At 43.1% G+C, this 16,735-nt stretch overlaps 2 protein-coding genes across 2 annotated transcripts; both read left to right on the top strand.

Moving 5' to 3' along the window:
- The first annotated feature begins 3,929 nt into the window (after positions 1 to 3,929).
- Positions 3,930 to 6,084, top strand: LOC308145444 (parvalbumin beta 2-like). The gene is made up of 5 exons (XM_080516895.1): positions 3,930 to 4,017; positions 4,424 to 4,490; positions 4,895 to 5,027; positions 5,388 to 5,497; positions 5,620 to 6,084. The coding sequence occupies exons 2-5, from the start codon at positions 4,430 to 4,432 to the stop codon at positions 5,643 to 5,645; spliced, it is 330 nt and encodes a 109-aa protein (XP_080373021.1). The 5' UTR covers positions 3,930 to 4,017; positions 4,424 to 4,429; the 3' UTR covers positions 5,646 to 6,084.
- A 3,253-nt stretch (positions 6,085 to 9,337) lies between these two features.
- On the top strand, positions 9,338 to 12,820 carry pvalb9 (parvalbumin 9; the record flags this gene model as incomplete). The annotated part of the gene is made up of 4 exons (XM_080517672.1): positions 9,338 to 9,398; positions 10,241 to 10,373; positions 11,535 to 11,644; positions 12,795 to 12,820. The coding sequence occupies 4 exons, from the start codon at positions 9,338 to 9,340 to the stop codon at positions 12,818 to 12,820; spliced, it is 330 nt and encodes a 109-aa protein (XP_080373798.1).
- Between the last annotated feature and the right edge of the window lie 3,915 nt (positions 12,821 to 16,735).

Consider the following 16,735-nt stretch of genomic DNA (forward strand, 5'->3'; position numbering starts at 1 on the left):
AATAAACACTAAATAATAAAGTAAGTGAAGCACATGTAAAATCTGCTCTGTGTCTTTCTCTGCCAGAAGACTAATAAATCTTCTTTTCTCCTCGCAACATTGTGCTGTGATTCTTTTTCTTTTTTCTTTCTTCCTCCAACCCTGCCTAATATCCAATGAGAGGCCTGTCAACATGCAGCAGAACACTGGCTCCCGTTTGGATGTTATATTGAGCACTGGGAGGCGTCCAGCCTGTCGCAGGCTTCGGTTTCTCCCATTAACGGCACGAGCAATTTTCCACTGTGCAAATGAAGTGTTTGTCATTCTGGCAACTTTGATTTGACACCTCAGGGGTAGTAATTTGGTGTGAATGATATGTTTACGCTTAGAAAACATATACACAACACAAATCCATTTTCCTCAGAGGAAGAAGAAGCGCTGACAGAAAAAAAAACAACTTATGCTATCATATTCTAAGTTAAATTGGATTTTAAACAACTTTGTTAATGGACTCTGAGCAAGTAAACATAAATCCTCATTTGAACAGTGATGTCAATGAGAAACTGACACACCATTTAGAAAATCAACCAAACAAAATGATAACTGTCTTTAACGTGTTACTTAAGTGAGGTAATAGTAGTGTTGGTACTACAATATGCTTTTATTTTGGTCTTGGTCTTGTGCAAGATTTATTACATTGTTGTAGCATTGTCCCGATTTCAATACATTACTCATAATCATTCTGATTATGAGTAATGTAGTATCTGAATTAATGCATTAATTTGCCTTTATGAAGCACTATGAATTGCCTTGTGTATGAACGGTGGCGTACAAATAAACATCCCAGATGGAATCCACAGAACGTATACTAAAACGACTGGTGTACAATAGTTGCAGTATAAGGCTTGAAGTCAATGATGTTGAAGAGCTGGATCCTCGTCGCTGATGCATTTACATACAGGTGTTTATGTTATAGTAAAAGTAAATTTACTGATTTGCAACATGTAGTGTATGACCGCGGTGGGGTGTGGCGCAGTGCAAACACTTTGTTATTGTACTTGAATAGAGTCTTTTTATGACATTTCTTTTTGACGACGTCTATTCTGGATGAATGTGACAATAACAGACTGACAGCTTTGTGTGTTGGTCAGTGACTTTAATGCACAACAGACATGGAGAGACGTGAACAGGACAGAGCAGATTGAGGATACACAAAATTACTTGAAATTACTTGAAAATAAAGACTTTTTTTTCTTTCTTTTATACTATAATTCTTTGAACCTCAGCCTTACTTTAACTCAAGTGCAGTATATGCAGTCATTTGAAAGGATTGTATCCCTCACACCTGAGTGAGTATAAAGATCTAAAGAACAAAGTACTCACAAACAGGAAAGGGTTGCAGCACATTGTTTCTGGCGTCAGTGGTTCACTGTACCTTGCTCCTGTGGGAGGAAAGATCAATACCAGCCACCGTCCGGCTTTTTGTTGGCATGTCGGCCCCAACCACTACGAGCTATGAAATGTTTATTGGTGTGGTTTGCAGATGAGGGGCTGCCTGGGCGGGACACAGTTGGACGGGAGGCAGCGGGTCCCTGGCAGGCTGAGAGGCTGGCTCTGCTGGCCGGGGGGGGGCAGGTGGTCTGGCAGGGCTTCAGCAGTGGCGGCTGCAGGGGAGATACTTGCAGTGACCCAGCAGAGAAATGCTGCAATGGGGGATAGAGTGTCGGGGGCAAGCACATTTACAGGACTTCTGTCCACCAGACACATTTATTTGTGCACTTTCTTTCTGTGCAGGGTGGAGGAGGCTCACGGGGGGAATATGGGTCACTTCTATTTCTGCTGCAGCAGCAGCACAAACCTGCACATTGATGCCACATTTATGTAAAACATCTCATTCATAGGAGCTCATAAAAGTTAACATATCAACTGGCGATGTTCATGTCACATTCTAAACATTTTAAAATTGCTGGTCACTTGTGCACTACGGCGTATGAACATCGTACTGTTCCCTTTGCTGCCTCAAATTACAGGCCTTCATGGTTTTACTTGATGGTCTCGTCGCCGCCGCGAGATATTTGTAATACAAGCCTGATATTACAGAAGGGCAGCAGTAGTTGCAGCGTCTTATGGCTGAGTCGTCCAAGGTGAGAGACCTCATTTGACCACGTGTGAGTGTTAAAGGCGGGGAGGTTGGTTTTGGATCTTTTCCAGCCGATTTACCGATAAGAGAAGGACTTCTGAACTTATTGCAAATATTGTTGAGTCTGTGTCTGTGGAGACAGCACAGTGCCTGAGACAAGAAGATGTAGAGCGACATTAGAGGTCAGACTGGAAACAGTTATTCATGCAACATGTAATTTAAAATATATATATAGTATAATAATATATATAGTTAGAATGTGATTGCGCATATAGTTCAAACTGATATTGCAGCAACTCCACACCAAAGCCAGGAGAGGCACATCTCAATGCTGCCACCTCATGTACAACAGCAACAACAACAGCCTTCATCAAATATGGCCAGGAAAGACCCTTGGAGCATGTCCACACCTAATTTCATTGTTTTGATTGTGACTGAGCAGCTGAGGTCATTATGCAACCCCTCATGAGTGTTCGGATGATGATGATAATGATCATGACGGTGTTGCTGATGATATCAGCTTTCAGTGTTTCCCAAAATAGCACCATCAATAGTTTCATCACCATAAGGAGAAATGGCCTGAATATGTGCAAGAGGTCCAGAAACAGGAGCTGGCAGACGGTTCTGTTCTGAATTGCAAGTGGATGGCAGCGATGCACTACTGAATCAGAACACTTTGATTAAGTCCAAAGCTCCCCACCGTAACACACACTGGGACCGCAGGCCTCAACATTCTAGCGTTTCATTAAAGTGTCAGTTGTGGGGTTTTTCACGATTCTCTTAATCTTTTCAACAAACATGAAGAAACTGTGCGTAGAAGTGTTTCCACAGTGAAGCACATTTAAACTTCAATCTGAAAGGAAAGATAAGTGAGGAAAGTATGTGAATTTGGATATTTTTTACAACTTTCTTAAACCTTTGCATGTAATTTCATTTGTATCGTCAATACTGCTGTTGTGTTAAGCCACGAAAAAAAAATACTTGAAGTAATGATCAATAAACTGATGTTACGTTACATGTTGAAAACTGCTGACTAACTCTAAAGTGAGTGACACACCCACAAACACACACACACACACACACACACACACACACACACACACACACACACACACACACACACACACACACACACACACACACACACACACACACACACACACACACACGCACACACACACACGCACACACACAGGAAAGCATATAATCAACACAATCACCAAAATGAATGTCTTAAAAACACATTTCTTAATGAAATCTGATCAAATCAAGGTTGTTTTAAATGGACAGTTTATTTTACAAACCTCACCGCCACCACAGTTTAATAAAAACAAATCAGAAATATCATTTCAGAAAGATGGGAAAATTAATAAATAAATGAGGTGAAAGTCTTTATTATAGCTCAGTGCCATGCAAAGCCTCTCAGCAGGTCAGAAGATAATATGTACAACACAAAAGTGTCAGCTTGTAGAATAAGACGCAGCGAAAGCCAAACCAGCACGATCTGTTTCAGACGACCGTGCACAAGATCAGAGTTCAACCTCCTGACTTCTCGCTGCCCTGCAGAGTTGAACCGGCTGCAGAGTACGTTTCACCCAAATCAGCAGCGTATATTATTAGCCGAATGCAATATCAAGCACTTTTGCATAGGCCTACACTTAGCCTACCATTTAAGCATCTTCATTTATGTATGTATAAATAGAACAGCTCTGTCCACTGGACACATTTTTTTGACTGACTGCTTTGACTGCTCTGCACACAGTGTCTATTACATCGCCTATGCATCATATTTCGGGCTGGTGAAGGTATATAAGCCCGGGAGAGTCGCCCACAGCCCCACTGCAGTCAGCAGATTCATCTGAGCGAATCCTCTCTAGTCTTTAGAGATAACCTGAAAGGTGAGTGTCACTGTGGAGCGGCAGACCTGTAGGCAAGTCCACCATCCTCCCCTCGGAGAGAGTACCAGGGCTTCGACTTCACGCAAACGGGATCTAAAGCAAGCGCATATGATGGGGCCACACTGAGGCCCAGATTTTGTTTTTGGACTAACAAAGGAACAAAGATTGAAGAGATTGATCTTCTGCTTGTGGAAAAAAAAATATTGGACTACTTTCTCTTGTCATTTGTGCCTTGGAATACTCAGAGGGAGGGACTGTGACGTTGCACTGTCTGGTTTTTTAAGGTTTTCTTTAAATGCAGTGAGATTAGTCGAACCGTAAAGTAAAACTGCTTCACTCTCTTCTTGCTTCTTTGCCATAACTGAACTGATGAACTGATGACTTGTCCTCTGCTCTCCTCCCTCAGTTAAAAATGGCATTCGCCGGAATCCTGACAGAAGCTGACATCACTGCAGCCCTTGCGGCCTGCCAAGGTAAACCCACCGTGACACTGACTGCCGCAGACCCAGCATTCAGCAAAATCTGCCTCTGGGAAAGACCCAGGCGGAGTCCAGACATGCACCAGAGCAATAAATGGGGTCTCCGTCAACTCGGGAGTGCACGAGGCCGCAAACGGCTGAATCTGCACCTTGACATTCCTGCTAAAAGCATCAGTGGAGTCTAGATACAAACGGCACAAACACATAGAATAACCTTTTTTTGTAAAACTGCTGAATATCTTGGCAGAAATGGAAAAAAAGAAAGAAAAGATTCTGTCTTCTCGTCAGAGTGAACCCCCCCAAAAACCACAAGTGATCTGAAACAAAAAAAGCTGCATATGTAAGAAACCTTTCCTGGCTTCCCTCTGACACGCTTCCCCTCCTCCACCTTCTCGCAGCTGCTGACTCCTTCAAGCACAAGGAGTTCTTCGCAAAGGTCGGTCTGGCCAGCAAGTCCGCTGAAGAGGTCAAGAAAGCCTTCCACGTCATCGACCAGGACAAGAGTGGCTTCATTGAGGAGGATGAGCTGAAGTAAGCCGACCTCTTCTTGAATTCCACCTCCTTCAAACTCCTGCAGCCTCAGGGATCCTCTTTCCTCGTCGGAGCAGGACCGGTTCAGAGTGATGTCAGACGCTGGCAGAGTCTGAAAAGCTCGGCAGAAACTCAATGCCGACACGCTTCTCTGGCAGCGAGCAGAGGGAAGCAGAGGAAGCACCACCAGGGATAGTCGTCTAGGAGCCTTGAGGCTTTGGAAGCAAGTCAGAGTCGGTTTTAGTGATGAAAGACCAAAGAGAGGGACTCGGGAAATTCTTAACCAAGACATGCAGGGCCGAGTGAAAGCTTCCTACCATGTCCCTACCTGAGTCTAATGCCTCTGGTCCTCCTCCTCAGGCTGTTCCTGCAGAACTTCTCCGCCAGCGCCAGAGCTCTGACCGACGCTGAGACCAAGGCGTTCCTCAAGGCCGGTGACTCTGATGGTGACGGCAAGATCGGAGTTGATGGTGAGGAAGATCCTCCTTTAACGATTGAGAAGAACAATGCAAAGCCTTCCTGAAATCTTCACCTGAAACCTTCTCTCTCTCTCTCTCTCTCTCTCTCTCTCTTCCTCTCTCTCTCCCTGCAGAGTTCGCTGACATGATCAAGGGTTAAATGGACAAACTGACCAACAACTGACTTCATCACTCCAAAGGAACAACTTGAGCCAAGTCACACCCCTCCTCTTCTTCTCCTCTTCCCTCTCACTCTTTCTCTCTTCAGCTCTCCACATCACTTTTATACACGACTCCCTCACCTCGACTACAGACAAACCCTTTCTCTCTCTCTCTCTCTCTCCCTCCCTCTCTCTCTCTGTTTCTGACGATGCTCACCCCAATGCTGCCCACAATGAATGTACCTGACTAAGTGTATGGCGTGGTTGACTTGTGTCTTTCTCTCTCTCTGTCTCTCTCTCTCTCTCTCTCACTCACTTCTGTCGTCCTTTTACTACGTGAGTTTTTCTTACTACGAGATCAGTAATGATGCACTTTTCTGGGAAACGGACAGACGATGAGAAAAAAATAAAAATAAAGGTTCTTTTTCAGTAACAAAAGTCTGAGCCTTGTCTTTTGTCAATTGCACATTCATTCACACGACGCATGAAAGACCTGAGCAAATGGAAGCGGCCGCCCGGAGTTTCTCTCTACAATGAGCAAAATCATTTAAAGTGCAAGCTTTAGGAAAGAAATCCTTTAAAAAAAATAAAAAAAAGTTCAAAATGAGCTAAAGTGAATCACTTCATATGATCAGTGATCAAAACCAGAATAATAGAGAACACAAAGACAAAGCCTTGGAATTTACTCTCAAACATTTCACTAAATATGACAAATGTCTTCAGTCATAGATGCAGGAAGAGAGATGTAATGTTCACATGAAGATCCACAAATTTGAATTATTGTGTAGATTCCATTTGAAAATAAGACTTAATGACAACATGGGAAGTCATTTTCATGCAAACTCCTATCAATATCTATAGATCGGCAACACGTAAAGTTTTATTTGTGCTTTTTTCCACTTTTTTGCTTGATTTCGTCCGTGATTTTGTTGGTTTCATCCGTTTGGCTTGATGTTATTTACACAATCACAACACCGATATGCAATCAAAACACCTTGAGAACAATAATTCTGATGGTACAGCACAGAGAGTACCGGACACTTTTAAACCTGTGTGTATTCGAAATATGTTTATTAAAAGATCTGTCATCTGATCTTATTTGTCTTTGGCAACTGTGTAAACACATATCTGCACTTGCACAAAATAACCACGGGATGGCGCCAATTAGTCAACAACGTTCGCTGGTACACAATGCAAACAGAATTAATTAAAATTGTGTGTTTCAGTAAATAATCCACCTGTTCTGTGAGTTACAGGTGAGTGTGAGACTCCAGGGTGTGGAGTCAACGTGTGAGAAATAATGAGAGTTATTCCCTCTGGTTCTCGTTACCAACAGCCTTGGTAAAGTCTTTAGTGCTGACTGGACTCACCAGAGACTCTGCAGTGTCAGATGCTGGGGAAGGGACCCCCCCACACACACACACATACACACACACACACACACATACACACCCGCCCCCCTGCAGGGTACGAAAAACACACCCAGTCTTTCACCTTGTACTTTTATAAACCCTCACATGAAGAATTTTGAGCTGCAAATCATCAAGAATAAAGTTTCTAGTCAAGTGACAGTAACTGTTTTAATGTTTGTCCTGTTTTCCCCTTTTGCCTCTGAACAAACATTTTGACTTTTAGTTTACAGGGATGAAGGATTTTCCAATCCATTAGTGTATTAAATAGATTTAAAAACAAAAATACTCCAACAGAAGCATTACTTTTATTATTTTTCTGGATGTTTTCCACAATTGGAACCTGAAATAATGTGACATGAAGTGATTGCTGACAATATTAAACGACTGTATTTGTTTTGCATCACTAAAAGCTGCTTAATCTGTGGGAGAGCTCACCAACTAATGTTGAGGTGAACAATGTGAGCAAACTAATGCTCATGGACACCGGTCAGTGCTGTTGATCAGGGTGAACGAAATGTAAAAAGAAGTTGTGATTTTTACTACTCTGTGCCCTGAATCTGTTTGAAATAAAATCTCTACTGTGTATCTGCTGCCTACGTGAAGATGTAAGAATACCAGAGCTAGTGCTTGGTGAGGTCAGACAGATTTGGAAGATTATTTAGGAAAAGAGAGAGAGAGAGAGAGAGAGAGAGAGAGAGAGAGAGAGAGAGAGTTGATTGGATGAATCTCTCAGAGTTATGACAGTGGAGGAGAAGATGAGAGGAGTGGATATGGACAGTGAAGGTTGAGCAGGTGAGGAACTGGAGAACGAGGCTCCTGGCTGCTGGAACATTTGATCCTCGGTCAGGTTGGAAACTTAAGCATCCTCTGGAGCCTCCAGCTCCTGCTATATAAGCCTGATCCAGCTGTCAGAGGACACCACAGAGCCTTACCTCCCTACCTCCCTACCTCCCTACCTGCCTACCTGCCGCTGCCGCTGCTGCACCAGGAGACCCACAGCACAGGTGAGTCCCCGCTGCAGGTGGAGGGACTGTCTCGCCTGCAGGCACCTTCAGCACCTTGACCACCACAGGGTGAAACTCGCTCAGCAAAGTTTAGTTTGCGCCTTGTTACATAAGAAAAGTCTCATCTCGCCGTGTCAAAAGTCTTTCTTTTTGATTCCTGTTTAGTGACGGAGGCCATCTCATAACAGGACTACTGTGTTTTCTTTTAATGTGAGTCCTGCAAAAAATAGGTTAGGATTTAAAATCAGATGTAAGACACGGAAATTAAACCTAATCTCTTTGGTTTCAGAGGACTGAACATACAATATTACAAGTCAGTCAAGTGGTTAAAGTATAGTAGTTTGTTTATTTATGTATTTATGTATGTATTTATTTATTAATTTTTTTATTTATCTATTTATTTATTTATTCACAAACATACACAACAATTTTAAAAGTGAAACAAACAGAATGAATGATTAAAAAGGAGACCCTAATCCAAAAGACTAATCCAGAGATCAGCTGACACGCTCTACAAGTTTATTTTATTTTAACTCAGGATATCAGGGGTTAACAGTTAACATGGTTCATGTTCAGTGCTCAGGAATTTCTCTGTTATTTTTTTTTACCTTCTCTCTCTCTCTCTCTCTCTCTCTCTCTCTCTCTCTCTCTCTCTCTCTCTCTCTCTAGTATTTGGGTCCATCATTAATTGTGTGTTTTTCAAATAAGTTTATAATTCTGGGCGGGCAAACTGAGAAGGATTCAGTCAGGATGAGTTCCAACGATTACATCTCATAGTTCTTTGATATTTTTTTTAATCTACAAAAAATGGAAAGTTTAACAAAAGGTCAAATGTTGTAACAATTAGATTTGAAAAGATAATATCTTTATGACAATGTCTCAAAGGTTTTTCCTTCAAGAGAAGCAAAATAAGTCATTATCTTTTCATTTTTCGGTGAAAAAGCTAGTTTTTTCCTCCTTCAAATATTGAAGGATATATATATATATATATAGCCAGTTATATATATATATATATATATATATAGCCAGTTATATATATATATATATATATATCTTGTGTCCCTCAGAGCTAATTATTTCTCACAGCCCTCTCGGCCCAATTAAACAGATGGAGGCGGGCAAATAGCCTCAGTGATTAACAGGCTGCCAGGGGAAATCCAACTAGGGAGCTCAATGATGCAGGCATAACAAAATAATTACGTCCTTCAATCACAACAAATTATTATTATTGTTTTTTTTTTTCATTTCCCAAATCATTCACCTTCCAGGACCACCATGTCGCTCACCTCCATTCTCTCAGCCGAGGACATTGAAAATGCTGTGAAGGACTGTCAAGGTATTTTGGATTTAATTAATTTGCTATTTGCATACATATGTTTATTTATTGTTATATTATATTTGGGGCTGTTTTTATTGAGGGACAACCTTTTTTTTCTCCAAGAAACAAAAGGATGAAAAGCATCGAGAGGTTAGAGAAGTGATCCAATACCCAGAAGGTCATTGATTCCACTCCTGGACTTGGTGGACATTTCAGGGGGGAAAGTGAAAGTCACACACCACCGTGGCTCCCCGAGCAAAGGCTTCAGACCGAATGCTGCGGGTGCTGTGTTTTCAGATAGGAGTAAACACAGGGGACTCATTTCAATGTCCACAACATGTCAGAACAGAGACATTTCCTCTCAACATCCTCCTGCCCTCACAGACATAGTGTGCAGCACAATGCAGGGCAGGCGTCCCCTCTGTTCAGCCAGCAACTGGCTGAAGTTACATCTATTTAGGATTAAATTGACAATAATCCACAATTCGTCAATGCAGCTACTCATAATCTGTTTTTTGCAGTCCCATTTAGGCCTTGAAGGCACATAATCTCCTCTGCAGCTGCATCATTTTCAGTATCTCCTTCATTAAATATCCTGCTTTTAGTCTCAATTTGAAAATGTTTTTGTTTTGTTTTTTAAATAATCTTGTCTGTTTTGTTTTGTTTTTTTGGTGAATGCACGTGTGTTTTTTGTCTTTAAAAGATGAAAAGTCATAATGTCCACATCAGCTTGTAAACATATTTTGGTGTGTGTGTGTGTGTGTGTGTGTGTGTGTGTGTGTGTGTGTGTGTGTGTGTGTGTGTGTGTGTGTGTGTGTGTGTGTGTGTGTGTGTGTGTGTGTGTGTGTGTGTGTCCTCAGCCCCGGACTCATTCTGCCACAAGAAGTTCTTCCAGTTGTGCGGCCTGTCCTCCAAGACACCCGAGGAGGTGAGGGGCGTCTTCGGGCTCCTGGACGAGGACAACAGCGGCTACATCGAGGAATCTGAGCTCAAGTGAGTAAAAGGATACGGATGCTTGGATGTCTGCTCCGTTTGTCTGGCAGTGACCTCACACACACTTTGAATCGTATCATCTCTCTTCTGACATCTCATGTGCCACTGAAGACCTTCATCCATTCAATCTGGCTGGAGTTGATTAATTCCTACACACACACACACACACACACACACACACACACACACACACACACACACACACACACACACACACACACACACACACACACACACACACACACACACACACACACACACACACACACACACACGCATATGACACACAAGGCCATATGATTAGATGTGTCGTGACTAAATGCACCATAAGCATCAGTGTTTTTAAAGTATTTGCTTCACAGAGAAAATACTCAAACACAATAAACCATGCAGATAGACATAGCTTTATTGTCATTCACACATACACGCCAAACATACCACCAACACAAATAGATTTTTATAGGTAGGATTTGTATTAATATATGCATTCAAAATGTATACCATGCTACTGAATAATTTTGTGTTTTCAATGGTTCACTATAATATCAATTTTTTTAAATAAAGACCACAATTTAATTTTTAGAATAATAACAATAACAATAACAATAACAATAATAATGATAATAATAATAAAAAATAATAATAATAATAATGATAACAATAATAATAATAACAATAATAATACTAATATATTATTGCTGTTGTTGTTGTTATGATGATGATGATGATGATGATGATGATGATGATGATGATGATGATGGTGATGATGATGATGATGATGATGATGATGATGATGATGGTGATGATGATGAGGACCACAATGGAAATAAGTGTTATTTCCGACTTTTTTGTGTGATCTCTGGTTTCATGTCATCAAAATGATTAATATCTATTTGTGTGTTTTATTTTGTATGTAAAAATAAAATAAAAAATCCAATTTTACTATAAAGGCTCAAATTAGGTTTTAAAAAGGTGTCTAAAAATCCACAAAGTATAAAACACACACACACACATAAATAAAACACTGTTGCTCTGTACTGACGCTTTGAGCTGTTTTCTGATCACCCTGGAGAAATGGTGATGTGATCCACCCTTTGGTGGTGAAAGCAGAGGAGGGCCTCCTCAGTGTTTTCTCAAAACAGGTTACCTAAATGTGTGCAGGTTCTTCCTGCAGCGGTTTGTCCCGGGGGCTCGGACGCTGACCGAGGCAGAGACCAAGAGCTTCATCTCCGCCGCTGACGACAACGACGACGGCAGGATTGGAGTCGAGGGTCAGTATCTGATTCCTTGGAAGACATGATCTCACTGGGTGGAATACAATACAATATAATATAATACAATACATTATTTACAACACAACTTCATTAGGCCCGGGGAGGAGGAGGAGGAGGAGGAGGAGGAGGAGGAGGAGGAGGAGAAGGAGGAGGAGGAGGAGGAGGAGGATGTGTGTCCAGGGAGTTTAGTTTGTTGACTCGTCACACAGCCGAGAGCAAAGTTTACCAGAATAAACATGTGTTTTATTCAAAAGACTCAGTTTCTGACTGGATGACCTTCCTGCTGCTGAACTAAAAGTTCAAACTTAAATATTACAAAGGAAACCAAACTGCTATAAACAACCTGTCGAATCAGTCCAGATGTTCAACTGGTGTAATTAACCATCCATAGTAACTCAAAGTGTCACAGAGTGTAATCTAGGCTTGTCTTTATTTATAAAGAACTTTAAATCAACTACAGCTGAACTAAAATGTTCGACATAGACATTAAAAAAAAAAAAAAATTCCATTTGTTCCTGAAAAGTGAGCATCCTAAATACACTTTAATAGCACAAATATGTCATTTACAAGAAATCTCATGTGAATGTAAACATTTATTGTACATTGTAATGCTGTTTAGTGGACAACTGTGCTTTATTTCCTGCCAAAGTTGAAATATTGCTCATGTCTTCAAACACTTATAAGAGCTGATGTCCACTTGTGTAGAGTTAGTGTAACTAGAGTATTTAAAACAAAACAACTGTGCACGTTTCTGAATCCTTTAAAGCCATCAAATCTTGATGACAGGGAACAATAAACTTGTCGTTGCTGAAGACACGCACGCACGCACGCACGCACGCACGCACGCACACACACACACACACACACAGCCCTCCAATGTGCTGGATTATTTGTCCGTCATCCTGTCATCAGCAACTGAATTCATCTTACATAACAGGATGAAGGATTAAGACAGTCCAGCCCAGATCAGCCTTGTTTGGCTCTATTTTATTTATTTGTCACCGTCTGCTCAATATTGTCAGGAGGGGATCAGCACACGCTTTGTCTGACGTCTCAATAGTGTCATCTAGCAAAGACAGATGTGTGCGCTAATATTTACTGATTTGTTCTACTTCATGTTCTGTCAATGTGATTTCTTTTTCTCTAGAGTTCCAAACTATGGTCCTGTCCTGAGTGTGGAGGAGGAAAAAGGTCTTCAGGTCTTCACGCACCTTCCCGCCTCTTGTCTTTTGACCCCAGCATGACCTCCCAGGGATTACCTCTGTGTTCCACTACGCTCTGTGTGCTCTCCGTGGTTTGAAAAGGCATTTTGTCACGTCAGAAACAATCGCTTGTGTCGTATGTTTTGGTGTCTGCTCTTCTCTCTACTCTGTCCCTGAAAGAAATAAAGTCCTGCAAACATAATGGAGTTTCAGCGCATATTGTTTTATGCAGATCGCAGATATCCAGTCAGATGATATCGCTGTGCTTTGTATGACATGTAAGTGAATCATTTTAAAATTTACATTTTTTGTCAATCACTTTGACACTAGTTTCAGAACCGTGATGTCATTTTTCACAACTCGAGATACAAAACTCACAACAGTCAGCACTTGTATCATAGACTGTCCAATGTTCAAAACATTGCATTGTTAATTCACATCTTTAAAGAAAGCTTGCACTCACACAATAATTGGTTCAAACAACTACTTTATCCAGAACTACCATAGAGACATTTCTTTAAATCACACACACACAACATACACACAATGTCACAGTTTAGTCGTTCGTACAACCATTAAATATTGTAGTACAAAATATGTGATACGTGTTTCATCCTGTGCTTCACGTGATGTCACTGTAAAATGATTAGTGGAGAGAACACCACAGACAGTGGAATCACAGTTTCAGTTGAACAAAGGTGAAATGTATTGATGAATACAAACTCAATGACAACACAAGTTGAATGAAAGTAACAATTACTGTAGCAAAAAAAAAGTCCTGCAAAACAAACTGATGTGTTCCACACCTGGATACTGTACAGTAAGGAAATATTAAAGCCAAACAAAGGAACAATAACTCGTCATCCCCATCAACCCTGTCTTGTGGATTGGGCCACAGGTTCTCATCCACATCTGTAAACATCTTTTCATTTGCCAAACATCTTGGAAAGAACCTCCGTGCCTGGTGTCAGGCCTGAACCTGGGCTGTGATGTCATCACATCGTCCATGGCCTGAAGAAGGTCACTTGTTGATGCGGATGCCGATCATATATTTTGCACCTCCATGTGGAGAAAAACTCGTCAATGGGGTTCCAGTATGAAAGGAGAGTATAGGGACAAGTACACAGTGAGGAACTGTGGATGGGCCTGAAACCATGTCTGCACCAGAGGAGCATGGTGGAACCTGACGTAGTCCCTGAAACCATGCCTGCACCAGAGGAGCATGGTGGAACCTGACGTAGTCCCTGAAACCATGTCTGCACCAGAGGAGCGTGGTGGAACCTGACGTAGTCCCTGAAACCATGTCTGCACCAGAGGAGCATGGTGGAACCTGACGTAGTCCCTGAAACCATGCCTGCACCAGAGGAGCATGGTGGAACCTGACGTAGTCCCTGAAACCATGTCTGCACCAGAGGAGCGTGGTGGAACCTGACGTAGTCCCTGAAACCATGTCTGCACCAGAGGAGCGTGGTGGAACCTGACGTAGTCCCTGAAACCATGCCTGCACCAGAGGAGCGTGGTGGAACCTGACGTAGTCCCTGAAACCATGCCTGCACCAGAGGAGCGTGGTGGAACCTGACGTAGTCCCTGAAACCATGTCTGCACCAGAGGAGCGTGGTGGAACCTGACGTAGTCCCTGAAACCATGCCTGCACCAGAGGAGCATGGTGGAACCTGACGTAGTCCCTGAAACCATGCCTGCACCAGAGGAGCATGGTGGAACCTGACGTAGTCCCTGAAACCATGTCTGCACCAGAGGAGCATGGTGGAACCTGACGTAGTCCCTGAAACCATGTCTGCACCAGAGGAGCATGGTGGAACCTGACGTAGTCCCTGAAACCATGTCTGCACCAGAGGAGCATGGTGGAACCTGACGTAGTCCCTGAAACCATGCCTGCACCAGAGGAGCATGGTGGAACCTGACGTAGTCCCTGAAACCATGTCTGCACCAGAGGAGCATGGTGGAACCTGACGTAGTCCCTGAAACCATGTCTGCACCAGAGGAGCATGGTGGAACCTGACGTAGTCCCTGAAACCATGTCTGCACCAGAGGAGCATGGTGGAACCTGACGTAGTCCCTGAAACCATGTCTGCACCAGAGGAGCATGGTGGAACCTGACGTAGTCCCTGAAACCATGCCTGCATCAGAGGAGCATGGTGGAACCTGACGTAGTCCCTGAAACCATGTCTGCACCAGAGGAGCATGGTGGAACCTGACGTAGTCCCTGAAACCATGTCTGCACCAGAGGAGCATGGTGGAACCTGACGTAGTCCCTGAAACCATGCCTGCATCAGAGGAGCATGGTGGAACCTGACGTAGTCCCTGAAACCATGTCTGCAGCAGAGGAGCATGGTGGAACCTGACGTAGTCCCTGAAACCATGCCTGCATCAGAGGAGCATGGTGGAACCTGACGTAGTCCCTGAAACCATGTCTGCATCAGAGGAGCATGGTGGAACCTGACGTAGTCCCTGAAACCATGTCTGCACCAGAGGAGCATGGTGGAACCTGACGTAGTCCCTGAAACCATGTCTGCACCAGAGGAGCATGGTGGAACCTGACGTAGTCCCTGAAACCACGCCTGCAGCAGAGGAGCATGGTGGAACCTGACGTAGTCCCTGAAACCACGCCTGCACCAGAGGAGCATGGTGGAACCTGACGTAGTCCCTGAAACCACGTCTGCACCAGAGGAGCATGGTGGAACCTGACGTAGTCCCTGAAACCACGCCTGCACCAGAGGAGCATGGTGGAACCTGACGTAGTCCCTGAAACCATGTCTGCACCAGAGGAGCATGGTGGAACCTGACGTAGTCCCTGAAACCACGCCTGCAGCAGAGGAGCATGGTGGAACCTGACGTAGTCCCTGAAACCACGCCTGCACCAGAGGAGCATGGTGGAACCTGACGTAGTCCCTGAAACCATGCCTGCACCAGAGGAGCATGGTGGAACCTGACGTAGTCCCTGAAACCATGCCTGCACCAGAGGAGCATGGTGGAACCTGACGTAGTCCCAAACAATGACATCAATTACACCAACAGCTCTGCAGACTAGAGTTCCTGGAGCTCGTCAAGAAATGCAAGGAGCTCTGCATTGTATGCACCAATCAGAGATCTACGCCCTACCACACCATCTTCTGACATCGCCACACACACACTGATGTTGCCCCCCCCCCCCCCCCCCACTCGTCCAGGTGCTTGTATGGTTGCCTGCTGGCTAATTAAATTTCGCCCCTGTGAATTTCTCTTGGAGATCATTAAAGTTTTTATCTATCTATCTATCTATCTATCTATCTATCTATCTCTCCTCCTTTCCTCTGCATCCAGGACGTCACCCTCTATGTACAAGAAGCCATGTTGGAAAGAGGATTACTGTACAGTATTGATTACAGTACTATGATGTACAGTATTGATTCCAGTACAATGATGTACAGTATTGATTCCAGTACAATGATGTACAGTATTGATTCCAGTACAATGATGTACAGTATTGATTACAGTACAATGATGGGGAATTTTTCACAAACAAGCAACATGAAACTGAACATACCTGAACAAACTCAATCCTCATGCTTCACTCTGTCTGCATTTCTTCAAAAGACACATGGTACAACAGTTTGAGGGACACCTGGTGCCTTTTCAGAACACGTGCAAAGGTGTGCAAACTATGTCTTCCACATTCCTGAAGAGATCTTCATGGTCCAGGATGTTCTGTCTGATTTCTCTCAGCCTCATGTCATTTCTGGCCCAGACCATGTTGACCACAGTGTTCCTGTTCCTCAGTGAGGAGTTTACCTCCACTACTGGTTCCTGTTCCTCAGTGAGGAGTTTACCTCCACTACTGGTTCCTGTTCCTCAGTGAGGAGTTTACCTCCTCTACTGGTTCCTGTTC

Source organism: Blennius ocellaris, assembly GCF_963422515.1.
Source record: "Blennius ocellaris genome assembly, chromosome: 21".
Lineage (NCBI taxonomy): Eukaryota > Metazoa > Chordata > Actinopteri > Blenniiformes > Blenniidae > Blennius > Blennius ocellaris.

Excerpts from the sequence above, each read along its gene's own strand:
- LOC308145444 (XM_080516895.1), top strand. The coding sequence starts at position 4,430 with ATGGCATTCGCCGGAATCCTGACAGAAGCTGACATCACTGCAGCCCTT. Across the intron at positions 5,028-5,387 it reads ATTGAGGAGGATGAGCTGAA|GCTGTTCCTGCAGAACTTCT; the intron begins GTAAGCCGACCT and ends CCTCCTCCTCAG. Across the intron at positions 5,498-5,619 it reads CGGCAAGATCGGAGTTGATG|AGTTCGCTGACATGATCAAG; the intron begins GTGAGGAAGATC and ends CTCTCCCTGCAG.